The 16,881-nt window shown below is 39.6% G+C and overlaps 1 protein-coding gene across 1 annotated transcript in view; it reads right to left on the bottom strand.

The window, feature by feature from the left end:
• LOC311124997 (NLR family CARD domain-containing protein 3-like) overlaps positions 1-16,367 on the bottom strand; it is a gene marked incomplete at its 5' end in the record, with an annotated part of 30,095 nt that extends 13,728 nt beyond the window's left edge. Inside the window, one exon of the mRNA XM_084199085.1 lies at positions 16,364-16,367. Within this exon, the coding sequence (XP_084055211.1) occupies positions 16,364-16,367 (4 nt within the window). The remainder of the gene's footprint in view (positions 1-16,363) is intronic.
• Between the last annotated feature and the right edge of the window lie 514 nt (positions 16,368-16,881).

Raw genomic sequence — 16,881 nt, 5'->3', positions numbered from 1 at the left:
AGAAATAAGTAGTACTACTATATTTTACACAGTAATAATATATATATCTGCCTCACTCTCAGAGAAATAAGTAGTACTGCTAGGTTTTACACAGTAATAATATATGTCTGCCTCACTCTTTGAGAAATAAGTAGTACTACTATGTTTTACACAGTAATAATATATAACTACCTCACTCTCCGAGAAATAAGTAGTACTGCTAGGTTTTACACAGTCAAATGTAACAAATAACTACATTTTTAATAAACATCTGTACAAATGTACAAAATTCAATACAGTAATATGAGATCTGTACGTAAAACATTTACATTTTCGTCATTTAGCAGATGTTCTTATCCAGGGTCTCACAAAAGCATCTTAAGGCTAAGTTCATCATTAGAATATATCTAGTTTATTGATAGATCATTTGTAGGAGCATTGTAAAATCTCTGAGCTGTTTCCCAAAACCATCGTTATTAACGTTGCACTTGAAAACGCTCATATTCTAACACCTGCCTCAGACCACTTGTAGAACAGCCAAGTGCATCGTTAGATGCTTTTTTGCCCTCCCGCGTCACTTTATACACAGAAGATCTCCGCTAAACAAAGAATCACATGGTTTATCCGTCTCTCTGTGACCGCAGATAAATTCAGAACAAAGTTGACTAAAAATACAAAGTTGCAAATGTCTTTGCAATTGATTCAAACAAGGGATGTACACAAATTCGGTTCAAATGAAAACTGAGATGACTGCATTACAATATAAACAGTAAGCTATAGGCCTATTTCAATCATATTGGAATATATTCAATGGTCAATATATTTAGTTTTATGTTGCTACTTGTAGGCTACTGTCTGTAATTTGTCTCAATATGTTTCATGATGTGTAGCCTAACATGTGCCCAATGATGTGCCGAATCTGTGATTTAGTGCATTTTTATTGTGTAAGCACTAGAATAAACTACCTCAATATTTGCAGCCGTAGGTAGTAATATCTTTCTAGAAGCTGATCCGTGGTTAGTATTGTGAAATAATCATAATGTTAAGGAATGATTTTAATGGAGAAAGCTGATCCGAGAGCAGCGCTCCCTTTCTTTCGATCCTATCAGTATCGATACATGCTCCACCGGACGTGATACCTTGTCATGCTGCTGATCCAGTTTCTACTGGTCTGCCTGCGGATATGGAACTCTGACCTGTTCACCGGACGTGTGACCTTGTCCCGAACCTGCTGTTTCGACCCTCTCTCTCTCTCTCTCCCTCTCCTTCTCTCTCCCTACCACACCTGCTGTCTCGACCTCTGAATGCTTGGCTATGAAAAGCCAACTGACATTTACTCCTGATGTTCTGACGTGTTGCACCCTCTATAACCACAGTGATTATTATTTGACCCTGCTGGTCATCTATGAACTTTTGAAAATCTTGAAGAACGATCTGGCCTTAATGGCCATGTACTCTTATAATCTCCCCCCAGCACAGCCAGAAGAGGACTGGCCACCCTTCAGAGCCTGGTTCCTCTCTAGGTTTCTTCCTAGGTTCCTGCCTTTCTCTGGAGTTTTTCCTAGCCTCCGTGCCTCTACATTGCTTACTCTTTGGGGTTTTAGACTGGGTTTCTATATAAGCACTTTGTGACAACTGCTGATGTAATGTCTTCTGGGAACGCATATGAAGCAAACCAGGCCAGGGTTTGGGGTTTAAGAAGTCAATAAGAGGTAAAAATGACTTCCTTAGTTGTTAATTTTGAAAATGTTATGTCTTAAGTAGTTTAACAAACTGACACATTTTCATGTTAGTCAAAAACAACTTTATATCGAAGGAGTGCCTTTGATTTAACGGCCTGCACATGTGCAGTTCGGCACAAATGACCATTAAACCCAAAGACATATTTCTGCGCATGAGCTTCAAATCAAATCAAATTGTATTTCTCACATGCGCTGAATACAACAGTGGTACACCTTATCGTGAAATGCTTACTTACAAGACCTTTCCCAACAATGCAGAGTTAAAAAGTCACAAAAATTAGCTAAATAAAAAAAGGAAATAGTAACATAATAAAATAACAATAATGAGGCTATAAGGAGTACCAGTACTGAGTCAATGTGCAGGATACCAGGTAGTTGAGGTAATAACTAGACTATATACAAGGAGTACCAGTACTGAGTCAATGTGCAGGGTGCCAGGTAGTTGAGGTAATAACTAGACTATATACAAGGAGTACCAGTACTGAGTCAATGTGCAGGGGTACCAGGTAGTTGAGGTAATAACTAGACTATATACAAGGAGTACCAGTATTGAGTTAATGTCCAGGGGTACCAGGTAGATGAGGTAATAACTAGACTATATATAAGGAGTACCAGTACTGAGTTAATGTCCAGGGGTACCAGGTAGATGAGGTAATAACTAGACTATATACAAGGAGTACCAGTACTGAGTCAATGTGCAGGGTACCAGGTAGTTGAGATAATAACTAGACTATATACAAGGAGTACCAGTACTGAGTCAATGTGCAGGGTGCCAGGTAGTTGAGGTAATAACTAGACTATATACAAGGAGTACCAGTACTGAGTCAATGTGCAGGGGTACCAGGTAGTTGAGGTAATAACTATACTATATACAAGGAGTACCAGTATTGAGTTAATGTCCAGGGGTACCAGGTAGATGAGGTAATAACTAGACTATATATAAGGAGTACCAGTACTGAGTTAATGTCCAGGGGTACCAGGTAGATGAGGTAATAACTAGACTATATATAAGGAGTACCAGTACTGAGTCAATGTGCAGGGGTACCAGGTAGTTGAGGTAATAACTAGACTATATACAAGGAGTACCAGTACTGAGTCAATGTGCAGGGGTACCAGGTAGTTGAGGTAATAACTAGACTATATACAAGGAGTACCAGTACTGAGTCAATGTGCAGGGTGCCAGTTAGTTGAGGTAATAACTAGACTATATACAAGGAGTACCAGTATTGAGTTAATGTCCAGGGGTACCAGGTAGATGAGGTAATAACTAGACTATATATAAGGAGTACCAGTACTGAGTTAATGTCCAGGGGTACCAGGTAGATGAGGTAATAACTAGACTATATATAAGGAGTACCAGTACTGAGTCAATGTGCAGGGGTACCAGGTAGTTGAGGTAATAACTAGACTATATACAAGGAGTACCAGTATTGAGTTAATGTCCAGGGGTACCAGGTAGATGAGGTAATAACTAGACTATATATAAGGAGTACCAGTACTGAGTTAATGTCCAGGGGTACCAGGTAGATGAGGTAATAACTAGACTATATACAAGGAGTACCAGTACTGAGTCAATGTGCAGGGGTACCAGGTAGTTGAGGTAATAACTAGACTATATACAAGGAGTACCAGTACTGAGTCAATGTGCAGGGGTACCAGGTAGTTGAGGTAATAACTAGACTATATACAAGGAGTACCAGTACTGAGTCAATGTGCAGTGGTACCAGGTAGTTGAGGTAATAACTAGACTATGTACAAGGAGTACCAGTACTGAGTCAATGTGCAGGGGTACCAGGTAGTTGAGGTAATAACTAGACAATATACAAGGAGTACCAGTACTGAGTCAACGTGCAGGGGTACCAGGTAGTTGAGGTAATAACTAGACTACATTTACATTTACATTTTAGTCATTTAGCAGACGCTCTTATCCAGAGCGACTTACAGGAGCAATTAGGGTTAAGTGCCTTGCTCAAGGGCACATTAACGTCATTTAGCAGACGCTCTTAGCCAGAGCGACTCACAAATTGGTGCGTTCACCCTATAGCCAGTGGGATAACCACTTTACAATTTTGGGGGGGGGGGTTAGAAGGAATACTTTATCCTATCCCAGGTATTCCTTAAAGAGGTGGGGTTTCAAGTGTCTCCGGAAGGTGGTGAGTGACTCCGCTGTCCTGGCGTCGTGAGGGAGCTTGTTCCACCATTGGGGTGCCAGAGCAGCGAACAGTTTTGACTGGGCTGAGCGGGAGCTATGCTTCCGCAGAGGAAGGGGAGCCAGCAGGCCAGAGGTGGATGAACGCAATGCCCTCGTTTGGGTGTAGGGACTGATCAGAGCCTGAAGGTACAGAGGTGCCGTTCCCCTCACTGCTCCATAGGCAAGACTATATACAAGGAGTACCAGTACTGAGTCAATGTGCAGGGGTACCAGGTAGTTGAGGTAGTAATGAGACTATAAGGAGTACCGAGTCAATATGCAGGGTACCAGGTAGTTGAGTTAGTAATAAGACTATAAGGAGTACCGAGTCAATGTGCAGGGGTACCAGGAAGCTGAGGTAATAATGAGGCTATAAGGAGTACCAGTACTGAGTCAATGTCCAGGGGTACCAGGTAGTTGAGGTAATATGTACATGTAGGTAGGGGTAAAAGTGACTAGGCAATCAGGATAGAGATTACATCTCCTCATCCAGGGAGTGCACACACACACACTGACACACACACATACACACAAACACAGGGAATGTTGTGTTAGTTTAATATTGTTTCAGGACTATGAAAATGGAAAAAAGGATTAGCCTATGGATTATGAAAATAACACAAATAAATGGGTAAATGGGAGAGGAGAAATGACTAGAGACAGTGTTGTTTAACTCACTGACCATGACCCATGAGTTCTTCTTACCTTTGTTCACTAGAAATGTCTCCCTCTCTAAACATTATAGGTAGATGCATAGACCGGTCACTCTTCATGGACACACAGCTGGGTACAGGGGAGGCTGATCTCTCCTGCTTGATTGGACTTCAACACAACAGAGACAAACATTACAACTCTCATCTACTCTGAGCTCAGATGGAGAAACATAAGTAGAGTTTCATTCCAAAACGCTATATATCCATTTTCAGAAATGTTCGTAAATTAGCTTTTATTGTTTGAAGAAATTATGAAAGAGATTGATTTGTTTTTTCACTATCTAATCATGGCATGGGGTTGTTCAATGACAGACATGTATTTGTTTAAAATGTATCACTTGATTGTTTCATTTCAGAGAGACAAATGATCATGTTTTTTTGCAAAATGCTACAAATCTGCCTCACTCTCAGAGAAATAAGGGGTACTGCTAGGTTTTATACAGTCATAATATATATCTGCCTCACTCTCAGAGAAATAAGTAGTACACTAGGTTTTACACAGTAATAATATATCTGCCTCACTCTCAGAGAAATAAGTAGTACTGCTAGGTTTTACACAGTAATAATATATATCTGCCTCACTCTCAGAGAAATAAGTAGTACACTAGGTTTTAAACAGTAATAATATATCTGCCTCACTCTCAGAGAAATAAGTAGTACTGCTATATTTTACACAGTAATAATATATATATATATCTGCCTCACTCTCAGAGAAATAAGTAGTACTGCTAGGTTTTACACAGTAATAATATATAGCTGCCTCACTCTCAGAGAAATAAGTAGTATTGCTAGGTTTTACACAGTCAAATGTAACAAATAACTACATTTTTAATAAACATCTGTACAAATGTACAAAATGCAATACATTAATATGAGATCTGTACGTAAAACATTTACATTTTAGTCATTTAGCAGATGTTCTTATCCAGGGTCTCACAAAAGCCTCTTAACGCTAAGTTCATCATTAGAATCTATCTAGTTCATTGATAGAACATTCGTAGGAGTCTCTGAGCTGGTTCAAAACCTTTAAAACCTTCATAGGAGCACTGAGCTGTTTCCTAAAACCATCATTATTAACGTTGCACGTGAAAACGCTCATATTCTAACACCTGCCTCAGACCACTTGTAGAATAGTCAAGTGCGTCGTTAGATGCTTTTTTGCCCTCTCGCGTCACTTTATACACAGAAGATCTCCGCTAAACATAGAATCACATGGTTTATCCGTCTCTCTGTGACCGCCGATAAATTCAGAACAAAGTTGACTACAAATGCAATGTTGCAAATGTCTTTGCAATTGATGCAAACAAGTGATGTATAAAATGATGCTTCAAATGAAAACCGAGATGACTGCATTACAATATAAACAGTAGGCTATAGTCCTATTTCAATCATATTGGAATATATTCAATGTTCAATATATTTAGTTTTATTTTGCTACTTGTCGGCTACTGTCTGTAATTTGTCTCAATATATTTCATGATGTGTAGCCTAACATGTGAACAATGATGTGCCAAATCTGTGATTTAGTGCATTTGTATTGTGTAAGCATTACAATAAACTACCTCATTATTTGCAGCCATAAGTAGTAATATCTTTCTAGAAGCTGATCCGTGGTCAGTATTGTGAAATAATTATAATGTTAAGGAATGATTTTAATGGAGAAAACTGATCCGAGAGCAGCGCTCCCCTTCTTTCGATCCTATCAGTATTGATACATGCTCCACCGGACGTGACTGATCCAGTTTCTGCTGGTCTGCCTGCGGATATGGAACTCTGACCTGTTCAATGGACGTGCAACCTTGTCCCGAACCTGCTGTTTCGCCCCCCTCTCTCTCTCTCTCTCGCCCTCTCTACCACACCTGCTGTCTTAACGTCTGAATGCTTGGCTATAAAAAGGCAACTGACATTTACTCCTGAGGTGCTGACGTGTTGCACCCTCTATAACCACTGTGATTATTATTTGTCCCTGCTAGTCATCTATTAACATTTGAACATCTTGAAGAACGATCTGGCCTTATTGGCCATGTACTCTTATAATCTCCCCCGGCATAGCCAGAAGGGGACTGGCCACCCCTCAGAGCCTGGTTCCTCTCTAGGTTTCTTCCTAGGTTCCTGCCTTTCTAGGGAGTTTTTCCTAGCCACCGTGCTTCTACATCTGCATTGCTTGCTCTTTGGGGTTTTGGACTGGGTTTCTATATAAGCACTTTGTGACAACTGCTGATGTAAAAAATGTCTTCTTGGAATACATATGAAGCAGACCAGGCCAGGGTTTGGGTTTTGAGAAGTCAATGAGAGGTAAAAATGACTTCCTTAGTTGTTAATTTTGAAAATGTTCTGTCTTAAGTAGTTTAACAAACTGACACATTTTCATGTTAGTCTTAAACAACTTTATATCGAAGGAGTGCATTTGATTTGAAGGCCTGCAAATGTGAAGTTCGGCACAAGAAGACCATTAGACCCAATGACGTATTTCTGCGCATGAGCTTCAAATCATATCAAATTGTATTTCTCACATGCGTCGAATACAACAGTGGTACACTTTACCGTGAAATGCTTACTTACGAGCCCTTTCCCAACAATGCAGAGTTAAAAAGTCACAAAAATTAGCTAAATAAAAAAAGGAAATAGTAACATAATAAAATAACAATAATGAGACTATAAGGAGTACCAGTACTGAGTCAATGTGCAGGGGTACCAGGTAGTTGAGGTAATAACTAGACTATATACAAGGAGTACCAGTACTGAGTCAATGTGCAGGGGTACCAGGAAGTTGAGGTAATAACCAGACTATATATAAGGAGTACCAGTACTGAGTCAATGTGCAGGGGTACCAGGTAGTTGAGGTAATAACTAGACTATATACAAGGAGTACCAGTACTAAGTCAATGTGCAGGGTACCAGGAAGTTGAGGTAATTACTAGACTATATATAAGGAGTACCAGTACTGAGTCAATGTGCAGGGGTACCAGGAAGTTGAGGTAATAACCAGACTATATATAAGGAGTACCAGTACTGAGTCAATGTGCAGGGGTACCAAGTAGTTGAGGTAATAACTAGACTATATACAAGGAGTACCAGTACTGAGTCAATGTGCAGGGGTACCAGATAGTTGAGGTAATAACTAGACTATATACAAGGAGTACCAGTACTGAGTCAATGTGCAGGGGTACCAGGTAGTTGAGGTAATAACTAGACTATATACAAGGAGTACCAGTACTGAGTCAATGTGCAGGGGTACCAGGTAGTTGAGGTAATAACTAGACTATATACAAGGAGTACCAGTACTGAGTCAATGTGCAGGGTACCAGGTAGTTGAGGTAATAACTAGACTATATACAAGGAGTACCAGTACTGAGTCAATGTGCAGGGTACCAGGTAGTTGAGGTAGTTGATGTAATATGTACATGTAGGTAGGGGTAAAAGTGACTAGGAAATCAGGATAGAGATTACATCTCCTCATCCAGGGACACACTCACTGACACACACACACACACACACACACACACACACACACACACACACACACACACACACACAGGGAATGTTGTGTTAGTTTAATATTGTTTTAGGACTATGAAAATGGAAAAAAGGATTAGCCTATGGATTATGAAAACAACAAAAAGAAATGAGAAAATGGGAGAGGAGAAATGACTAGAGACAGTGTTGTTTAACTCACTGACCATGACCCATGAGTTCTTCTTACCTTTGTTCACTAGAAAAGTCTCCCTCTCTAAACAGTATAGGAGGTTCCATAGACCAGTCACTCTTCATGGACACACAGCTGGGTACAGGGGAGGCTGGTCTCTCCTGCTTGATTGGACTTCAACACAACAGCGACAAACATTACATCTCTCATCTACTCTGAGCTCAGATGGGGAAACATAAGAAGAGTTTCATTCCAAAATGCTATATATCCATTTTCAGAAATGTTGGTAAATTAGCTTTTATTGTTTAAAGATATTATTAAAGAGATTGGTGTGTTTTTTCACTATCTAATCATGGCATGGGGTTGTTCAATGACAGACATGTACTTGTTTAAAATCTATCACTTGATGGTTTCATTTCAGAGAGACAAATAATCATGTTTTTTTGCAAAATGCTATATATCTGCCTCACTCTCAGAGAAATAAGTAGTACTGCTAGGTTTTACACAGTAATAATATATATCTGCCTCACTCTCTGAGAAATAAGTAGTACTGCTAGGTTTTACACAGTCATAATATATATCTGCCTCACTCTCTGAGAAATAAGTAGTACTGCTAGGTTTTACACAGTAATAATATATCTGCCTCACTCTCAGAGAAATAAGTAGTACTGCTAGGTTTACACAGTAATAATATATATATCTGCCTCACTCTCAGAGAAATAAGTAGTACTGCTAGGTTTTACACAGTAATAATAATCAAAAAGAACGCTCGATCAAGGTGTTACTTTGGCAGATAATGTCACCCATCTAAATACATCATTTTTTATTCATTTTTTATAATTAACTAAATGTATGTTGTTTTTGGTTTATGTCAGTTTCATTGTGCTATGCTATAAATTGTTATTTTATTGTTGTAAGTGGTAAAATGAACTAGAAAATGTCTTATTTTGCAATTCTGAGTAATTACTACTTTAATAAGGATATACACTTTATTCAGTACTACTGCAGTTGCTAAATAATTCCAATAGAATGCAGCATAAGACCATGAATGACATTTCAGAAGCTCAGTTTAGTTTTCTCCCTGGATACACCACCACTCCCCTTCACAGGAAAACTCCTGCACACGCTTTTTACTGTCCCTTTCCACACTGCTAACGCAATAAGCCTGAACATTAATTTAGTCACCTCTGGTCGAGAAAAACTTATTTTCCTAGTACATCCATTGTCAGATTCATCAACCACCCGAGCCACTGCCTGTTCACCCCGCTATCATCCAATAGCGAGGTCAGTACAGGTGCATCAAAGCTGGGACTGAGAGAATGAAAAACAGCTTCTATCTCAAGGCCATCAGACTGTTAAATAGCCATCACTAGCACATTAGAGGCTGCTGCTGCCTATTGAAATCAATGGCCACTTTAAGAAATAGAACACTGTTCACTTTAATAATGTTTACATATCTTGCACCACTCATCTCATATGTATATACTGTATTCTATAATATACTACTGTATCTTAGTCCATGCTGCTCTGTCATTGCTTGTCCATATATGTATATATTCTTAAATCCCATTCCTTACTAGATTTGTGTGTATTGGGTATATGTTGTGAAATTGTTAGATATTACTTGTTAGATATTACTGCACTGTCGGAGCTAGAAGCACAAGCATTTCGCTACACCCGCTATAACATCTGCTAAACACGTGTATGTGACAAATAACATTTGATATGATTTGATGTAATTTATTGGCGGGCTGGAAGATGCATTCTTGTCTTTTCTATTCCGAGGTTATTTACTCCCAATATCAGATTTTAAGATTATTATCTATAATGCATGTCAACTAGGGTTGAGGTTGGAGCATCTGACTAGTGATTATTTACCCGGGGTTCAACACCTGCTATAGTCACTATTTAATTGCTCTTCCAAAAGCATCACAGGCCTAATACGAGATATATAGCTAACTAAAGTAATGAGTGACCATCTTAGAAAATCATGGGACATATAGTTTTAGGTTGCATAATATTTTATGTCAATCATATTGCTGCTTGTAGCCTATAACTGATGCTTCGTTGTCTTATGCTGCCATCTATTTGAAATATTTAGCAAATAAAAGTTATTAATTCACGTACAGACATTGGTGAGGCAGCTGAGAAATAAAGTGTATTAGATCAGTCTCAAACCTGCCCCACGCCAATTGCTGGACTTTCACACAGAGTTTATTAGGTCACCCAATTCAACCACATTTGAAAAATAAAACAAATGTGTCTTATTTATCAAGTGTTCTGTCTTGCTATTATACATATAATAAAATAACAACAAAATAATTAAAACACTATTTAATACTATAATTGTATTTATTAAGATAATATTATTACTAAAATAGTTTCTAAAAGTGTTCTAGGCTACCCTACCCTAGAATTAGGGGTTAGGGTTACGGCTAAAATAGGTTATAAGTAGGGTAAGAGTTTCTGTATAGCACTTCGTGACATCTGCTGGTGTAAAAAGAGCTTTATAAATACATTTGATTGATTGTTAGGTTTAGGGTTTATATGGCAAAAAACAGTATGGGTTTATAGCACTCTTGCTCCTCCCTTTGGCCATCTGTGGGTACTACATAACTCATTCATTAAATTTTTTACATTTACATTTTACATATTTAGCAGACGCTCTTATCCAGAGCGACTTACAGTTAGTGAGTGCATACATTTTCATACTGGCCCCCCGTGGGAAACAAACCCACAACCCTGGCGTTGCAAGCGCCATGCTGTACCAACTGAGCTATATGACACTTGCTAGGCTCATAATCTGAGGTAGCAACTGTGTCAGATCTACAAATCCATTAGCTAGACCACCCAATTAGACAACAATCACCCCATTATACCCATTTGGTTTGCAACTCAGTGAACCTGCGCAGCATTCGCTCAATTTGATGCCTATGAACGAAGATTTCGATGCATATCAAATTACCCAGCAGCCATTTAGAAACAAAAAGTCATCAGAAAAATTGTTATTTCTTCATAAAAAAAATTATTCTGGCTGTTTAAATCTGCCACATCTTGAAAAAGAGGACAGGGACATGCATTTTGTTTAGATTGTACACTTTTTTCTTAAAACAAATATGTTTAACCATGACCAGAAAATGTTTAACGTTTGATGGCTTTGCGCCAGACAACACCTCTTAGACTGTGGCTCACCACAACATGTACTCAGGTTAACATTGAGCGCACTCACCAAGTAGCCGTAACCTTGTTAACAATTAGTTACCTGAGGTAAACCTACAGGGTTAACGCTCACCAAGTAACCGTAACCTTGTTAATAATAAGTCACCTGAGGTAAACCTACAGTAGAACTAATAGGAGCTGGTAGGGTGAAAAATGCCCAAACATAAGGCCTGTTTTTTCGCGATTACTTCATAACCAGAGACAGAAGGTAATATTATGTAACTGGGCTCCATGGCGGATGCAATGAACAAATTTTATCAGAAATAAACTTTGTAAAAAATGTAACTTGAGGCGCCCCGAAAATAATATTCAAAAAGTTCAGTCCTTGGACACAGAGGGGTTAAACACTAAAGTTACCGTCCATCTAGTGAAGAGAGGAGAACCGGACAGAGGGATGGTAGGAAGCCAGCATCCGTCAACGAGAGAGGGAGAAGCCCTCCACGGTACTTAACAGGTGGAAGAAACAACCAGGGAGCTCCATCGGTCCACAAGAAATGCAGGCAGCCGGTGATGATGTAGTGGTAGCTAGGATAACTAGGATGCTGCTGGTAGAGTAGCTAGCTTAGCTAGCTGTACCGACTAGCTTGGCTAGCTAGCAGGTCATTCGTCTGTCCCTCGAGGATGATGACGAATCCGGTGAACCACAAGATGAAACAAGGATAGCGAGTGAAAAGGATCTGGCTACACTCATACTGTCACTGACCATTACGCAAAAAAAGCAAATTGAACAATAAACTTCGGCGTCTCAACACTGTAACAAACTCCATCGTTGTTCCCCAACATCACCTCAGACCACTCTGCGCGGAACTGGACAATATGCTTGGCGCCAAACCGTACGTGGACGCGGACAGTTCTGTACGGGGACGCGGACAGTTCCAGAACGCGGACATGAGCAGAGCCACACAATAAACTAAAAGCAGTCTTTAAAGTCGGGTACATTAGTAATATTATGTCAAACAAAAACAAAAAATCGTTTTTTAAAACAATATTTTGAGATCTGTACCCATATCCAAAAAGCGTCTCAGAGTAGAAAATGTGTCGTATAAGTGCTGAGAATAAAGCCGTTTTAGTCCTACTCTTATGGGTATAAATTAAAGCTATGCATGAAGCCTCTTTATTCATAAGTGTCCCACCTAGTTGGCAGATATTTAGGACACCTCATGAGCTGTCCTAACCAGTTAAGAGGTACCAGTAGGTGTCTTGATAAAAGAAACATGCAGCGAGTCAGTGGTTCCTGTGCAACATGTAATTGCTTTGGAGCAGTGGTGACCTGTCATTCAGGGCAGAGCCCCACCTGTTTAGCAGATGCTCTTACCCAGAGCGATTTACAGTAAGTGCATTCATCTTAAGATAGCTAGGTGAGACAACCAGATAATACAGTCAAATATACAGGATACGAACATTCCATTTCAGCTAAACAATGGATATATAGTGTTTTGCAAAAAAAAAATATACACATCTAAAATCTATGAATACATGTGAAAATTTGTGGAAATAGCATTTAGGAAATAAACTCTTAATAATTCTTAAACAAAATTGTCATCTCACCTCTTAGCTTTGGTGTCATGTTCCCCAGAGAGACTCATTTTAGAGGCAGGGCCCCCCTCCTCTCTCTCCCCAGAGAGACTCATTTTAGACCACTGACCCCTAAACAGAGATCCAACATGTTGGTTGTAGTTAACACAGTCATTGTTGAATGTGAATTGTTATCATTTATTAATTATCTCTTACAAAACATTTACTAACAGACATATCGAAACAATCAGGCGATTTAATGCAATCACATGAATATGTAGTTGTGACATATCTTCTCCATGGTAACTGTCAATAATAATAATAAGTCACTGTTTGTTAAGGTAGTTATAGACAGTGCAGCAACACAAGGCCATGTCTCACACTTATTTGTATTCATTAAAAGTCGGCCATTTATTATTTTTGAATCTGTTCTTTTCTAAACGTATCTGAGAATGTAGACAGAAGGGCTAAAACAGGCTTGATTGATCTGGGGGGGATCAGTGATCTATACAGAAAGGTTTTTTGCAACAATTAAGATATGTTTTATTATTTAAAGTAGGCTAGGTTATAATGTATAACAGTAATTTTTTGTGTAAAGCAGATCAAGGTCTATACCTCAGCCAGTGGTGACCCGTCATTCAGGGCAGGTGGCCTTTCCTGTTTTGCATGTTATTGTGGAATTAATACGTGTCACATATCAGTTTGCAAAAAATGTAAAAATAATATATATATAATTGAGTTAATAAAGCCGCAAAAAAACATGGTCTCTTTTTTGTTTTCTTGAGTAAGGCAGCTCCAAAATGCAGGTGTTTCAGCCTAGCTCAGTGCTTTCTGTGGTAGTGGGTCAAGCCAGAAGACAATACAGAGCATTGCTTCGTGATTGGCTCAGTGTTCTGTCACTCATGGGGACACTACATCACTGCCAAGTCTAAGGGTAGAGCTAGAAAATTCAAGCCCATTGGGTGCTGCCACAGAGTTACATTAGAAGTGCCCATCCAAGAAGGTCATTGGGCAACAGATAAAATGACGGCAAATCACATTATATCTACAGTAGCTTTGATTGAACTGATCAGGTCAACATCATACTTTCAAAATCTTAGCCAGCAGTCATCATCATGAATCAAGTTGACAATCTACAGGCAAATCCTTTTTAATCCTTGTCATATGAAGATAAATAATGAAGAGAAATGATAGGACAGCTGTTGGGACTCTGCTGTCGGGACTCTGCTGTCGGGACTCTGCTGTCGGGACTCTGCTGTTGGGACTCTGCTGTTGGGACTCTGCTGTTGGGACTCTGCTGTTGGGACTCTGCTGTTGGGACTCTGCTGTTGGGACTCTGCTGTTGGGACTCTGCTGTCGGGACTCTGCTGTTGGGACTCTGCTGTTGGGACTCTGCTATTGGGACTCTGCTGTTGGGACTCTGCTGTTGGGACTCTGCTTTATGTAGGCCCTGACAGTTTGTGGGCACCGTTTGTCACCGTTATAGTGCAATGAATGTATTGTTTAGTGTTGTGTTGTGGAGTGGCTTTGCTGGCATGCATCCCCCTTTATTTATGTTTTGCCCCACCACGATTGACATGCTAAAATCACCACTGACCTCAGCTATAGCCTAGATGACCAGCCTAAACCTGTTCAGATCAGTTCCCATAACGTTATAACAGTAACAGTAGCAGGAGCCTAGTCCTGATACAGATGGAGGTCTATACCTCAGCTATAGCCTACATATCCTAGATGACCAGCCTAAACCTGTTCAGATCAGTTCCCATAACGTTATAGACCTAACAGTAGCAGGACAGAGCTTGTAGCCTAGGCATGGTATTTTACACACCATTTCAAACGGAGACCATCAGGTTTGTCAGCATGATATGTGATCATAGCTCAAACCTACTCTGACTATTGAATGTCTGAAGTCGACCTAACCTTATAATAGTTTGTAGTTTAGCCTAGACCTACGAGAGTCTGCCCGTCTTTCCTACATATCAACACATTTATCCGACTTCTAATGTTACCGAGAAATATGTGCCACAGTTTCAACAGCCATTGTGTAACTGCGTAGGCTACACACTTACTTTCACGTTCATATGAGGAAATCACATAACTTCTTACAGTCGCTGGTGCAGCCGCCTGTTCTCTTGCAGATGAAGTAGCTTTTATAGGCGACTCATTCAACCAGCCTAAACAACAGTAAATAAAAGATGTCAAATGGTCAAAAGTCAATCCTGATATAGCCATGTACATCAAAGAGAGGTGTATTGCTACAGATGTAGGATCTTAATTTTAGCCAGTTTGCTACAGCAGGAAAATAATGCTGCAGCAACGGGACATTTGAATTATTATGGGAATGGCCGGCAGGGATGTAGCTCAGTTGGTAGAGCATGGCATTTGCAACGCCAGGGTTGTGGGTTCGATTCCAGTATAACAAATTTAAATGTATGCACTCGCAATGTATGTAAGTCGCTCTGGATAAGAGCGTCTGCTAAATTACTAAAATGTAAAAAATCACCATGTAGAATTATGTGTACAGATGTAGGATCTTAATTTGATCACCCCCCACTGCAGAATAACTTTCCCTCAACGCAGTAAATGTAAAACTTGTAGTGTATTTGAGGTTTTAAAAGGCTTCTGAAGTTTGTAATTTCCACTTAGAAATGGCAGACTTGAGTTTCCCTTACTAAAAATGTATCAACCGATACAAAAATGTCCATTAATTATAAATCACATTTACTGTTGCTGCAGGAATATTTTCCTGCTGTAGAAAACTGGCTCAAATTAAGATCCTACATATGTATGTGCAAATGTACTTGGCGAATAAAGGTGATTCTGATTCTGCAAAGGTTGAGTCTCTAGATTCCCTTGCTGCTCTGGGGAAATAATGAAATGGAAATCATGGGCGATTTAAACTGGGAATGGTTATCTCCAAACTTTGAGACCATGTCATTTGTTATATTTCACCCTATTGATAAAGGAAGCTAGAAGGCTGAACCCAGAAGACAACTTTAAATCAACACTTACTGATATTATCCTAAAATCCTTTCACTCATATTGTTGTGTCTCTTTGTTCAACGGACGTCGGGTAGCCTGTGATATTAATATTGTAGCAAACAGCGGGGCAGGGCAGTGAACCCAGGTCGCTGGCCAAAACTAGGTTAACCCTATTGCTGCGATGGGAATTGTAACCTGTCTCACACTGCCCCCTATAAAAGCAAGTCTCGTGCTTCGACTACTCAGACCCCTCACACATCCGGGCCGTGCAATCTAATGGCCTCACAGACACCATACTACTTCTGACACCAATGTAGCAAACAGCGGGGCAGGGAAGTGAACCCAGGTTGCACTTGTAAAAAGGCAAACAACCTACGCATCGTGCCACTGGCGCCAATTGGGTTACTTGGTTGGAATTGCATCATAGTACATGGGAATAATGATACATTTTATTTAGTAAAGTGGTTTCTTGCATCAAACACAACAACATTTTCAGTCACCTCCTCCTTGTGTGAAGGACAAGTAGATAAACAGGTTAATGTCAAGCTCTGCATGTTTTTTGGAATGTCTCATGGAATGTAGGCTTACATTGAACACCACACATTGGCTGCTACTGTAGGCTGAATGATAGAACAGCTATTTCCATGTTAAATGTTATTGGAGGCCTTTTTTACATTATGATCAAATAGCCTACTTGGTCTCTGTTAAAACTGTAACTTAAAGTGGGTACAGCCTCAGTGTTCACAGTAAACTCACGCCGGAAGTTGCACAGATCGCTACACTATAGTAGAACTATGATACAATTACATTTATCATACGAAATGTGAAATGTAGAACTATGACGAATGAATATTGATATATTGAATTCACAGGAGGTTGGTGGCACCTTAATTG

Source organism: Coregonus lavaretus (assembly GCF_964263955.1).
Source record: "Coregonus lavaretus genome assembly, contig: HAP1_SCAFFOLD_790, whole genome shotgun sequence".
Lineage (NCBI taxonomy): Eukaryota > Metazoa > Chordata > Actinopteri > Salmoniformes > Salmonidae > Coregonus > Coregonus lavaretus.
This window is presented reverse-complemented; position numbering and strand designations above follow the sequence as displayed.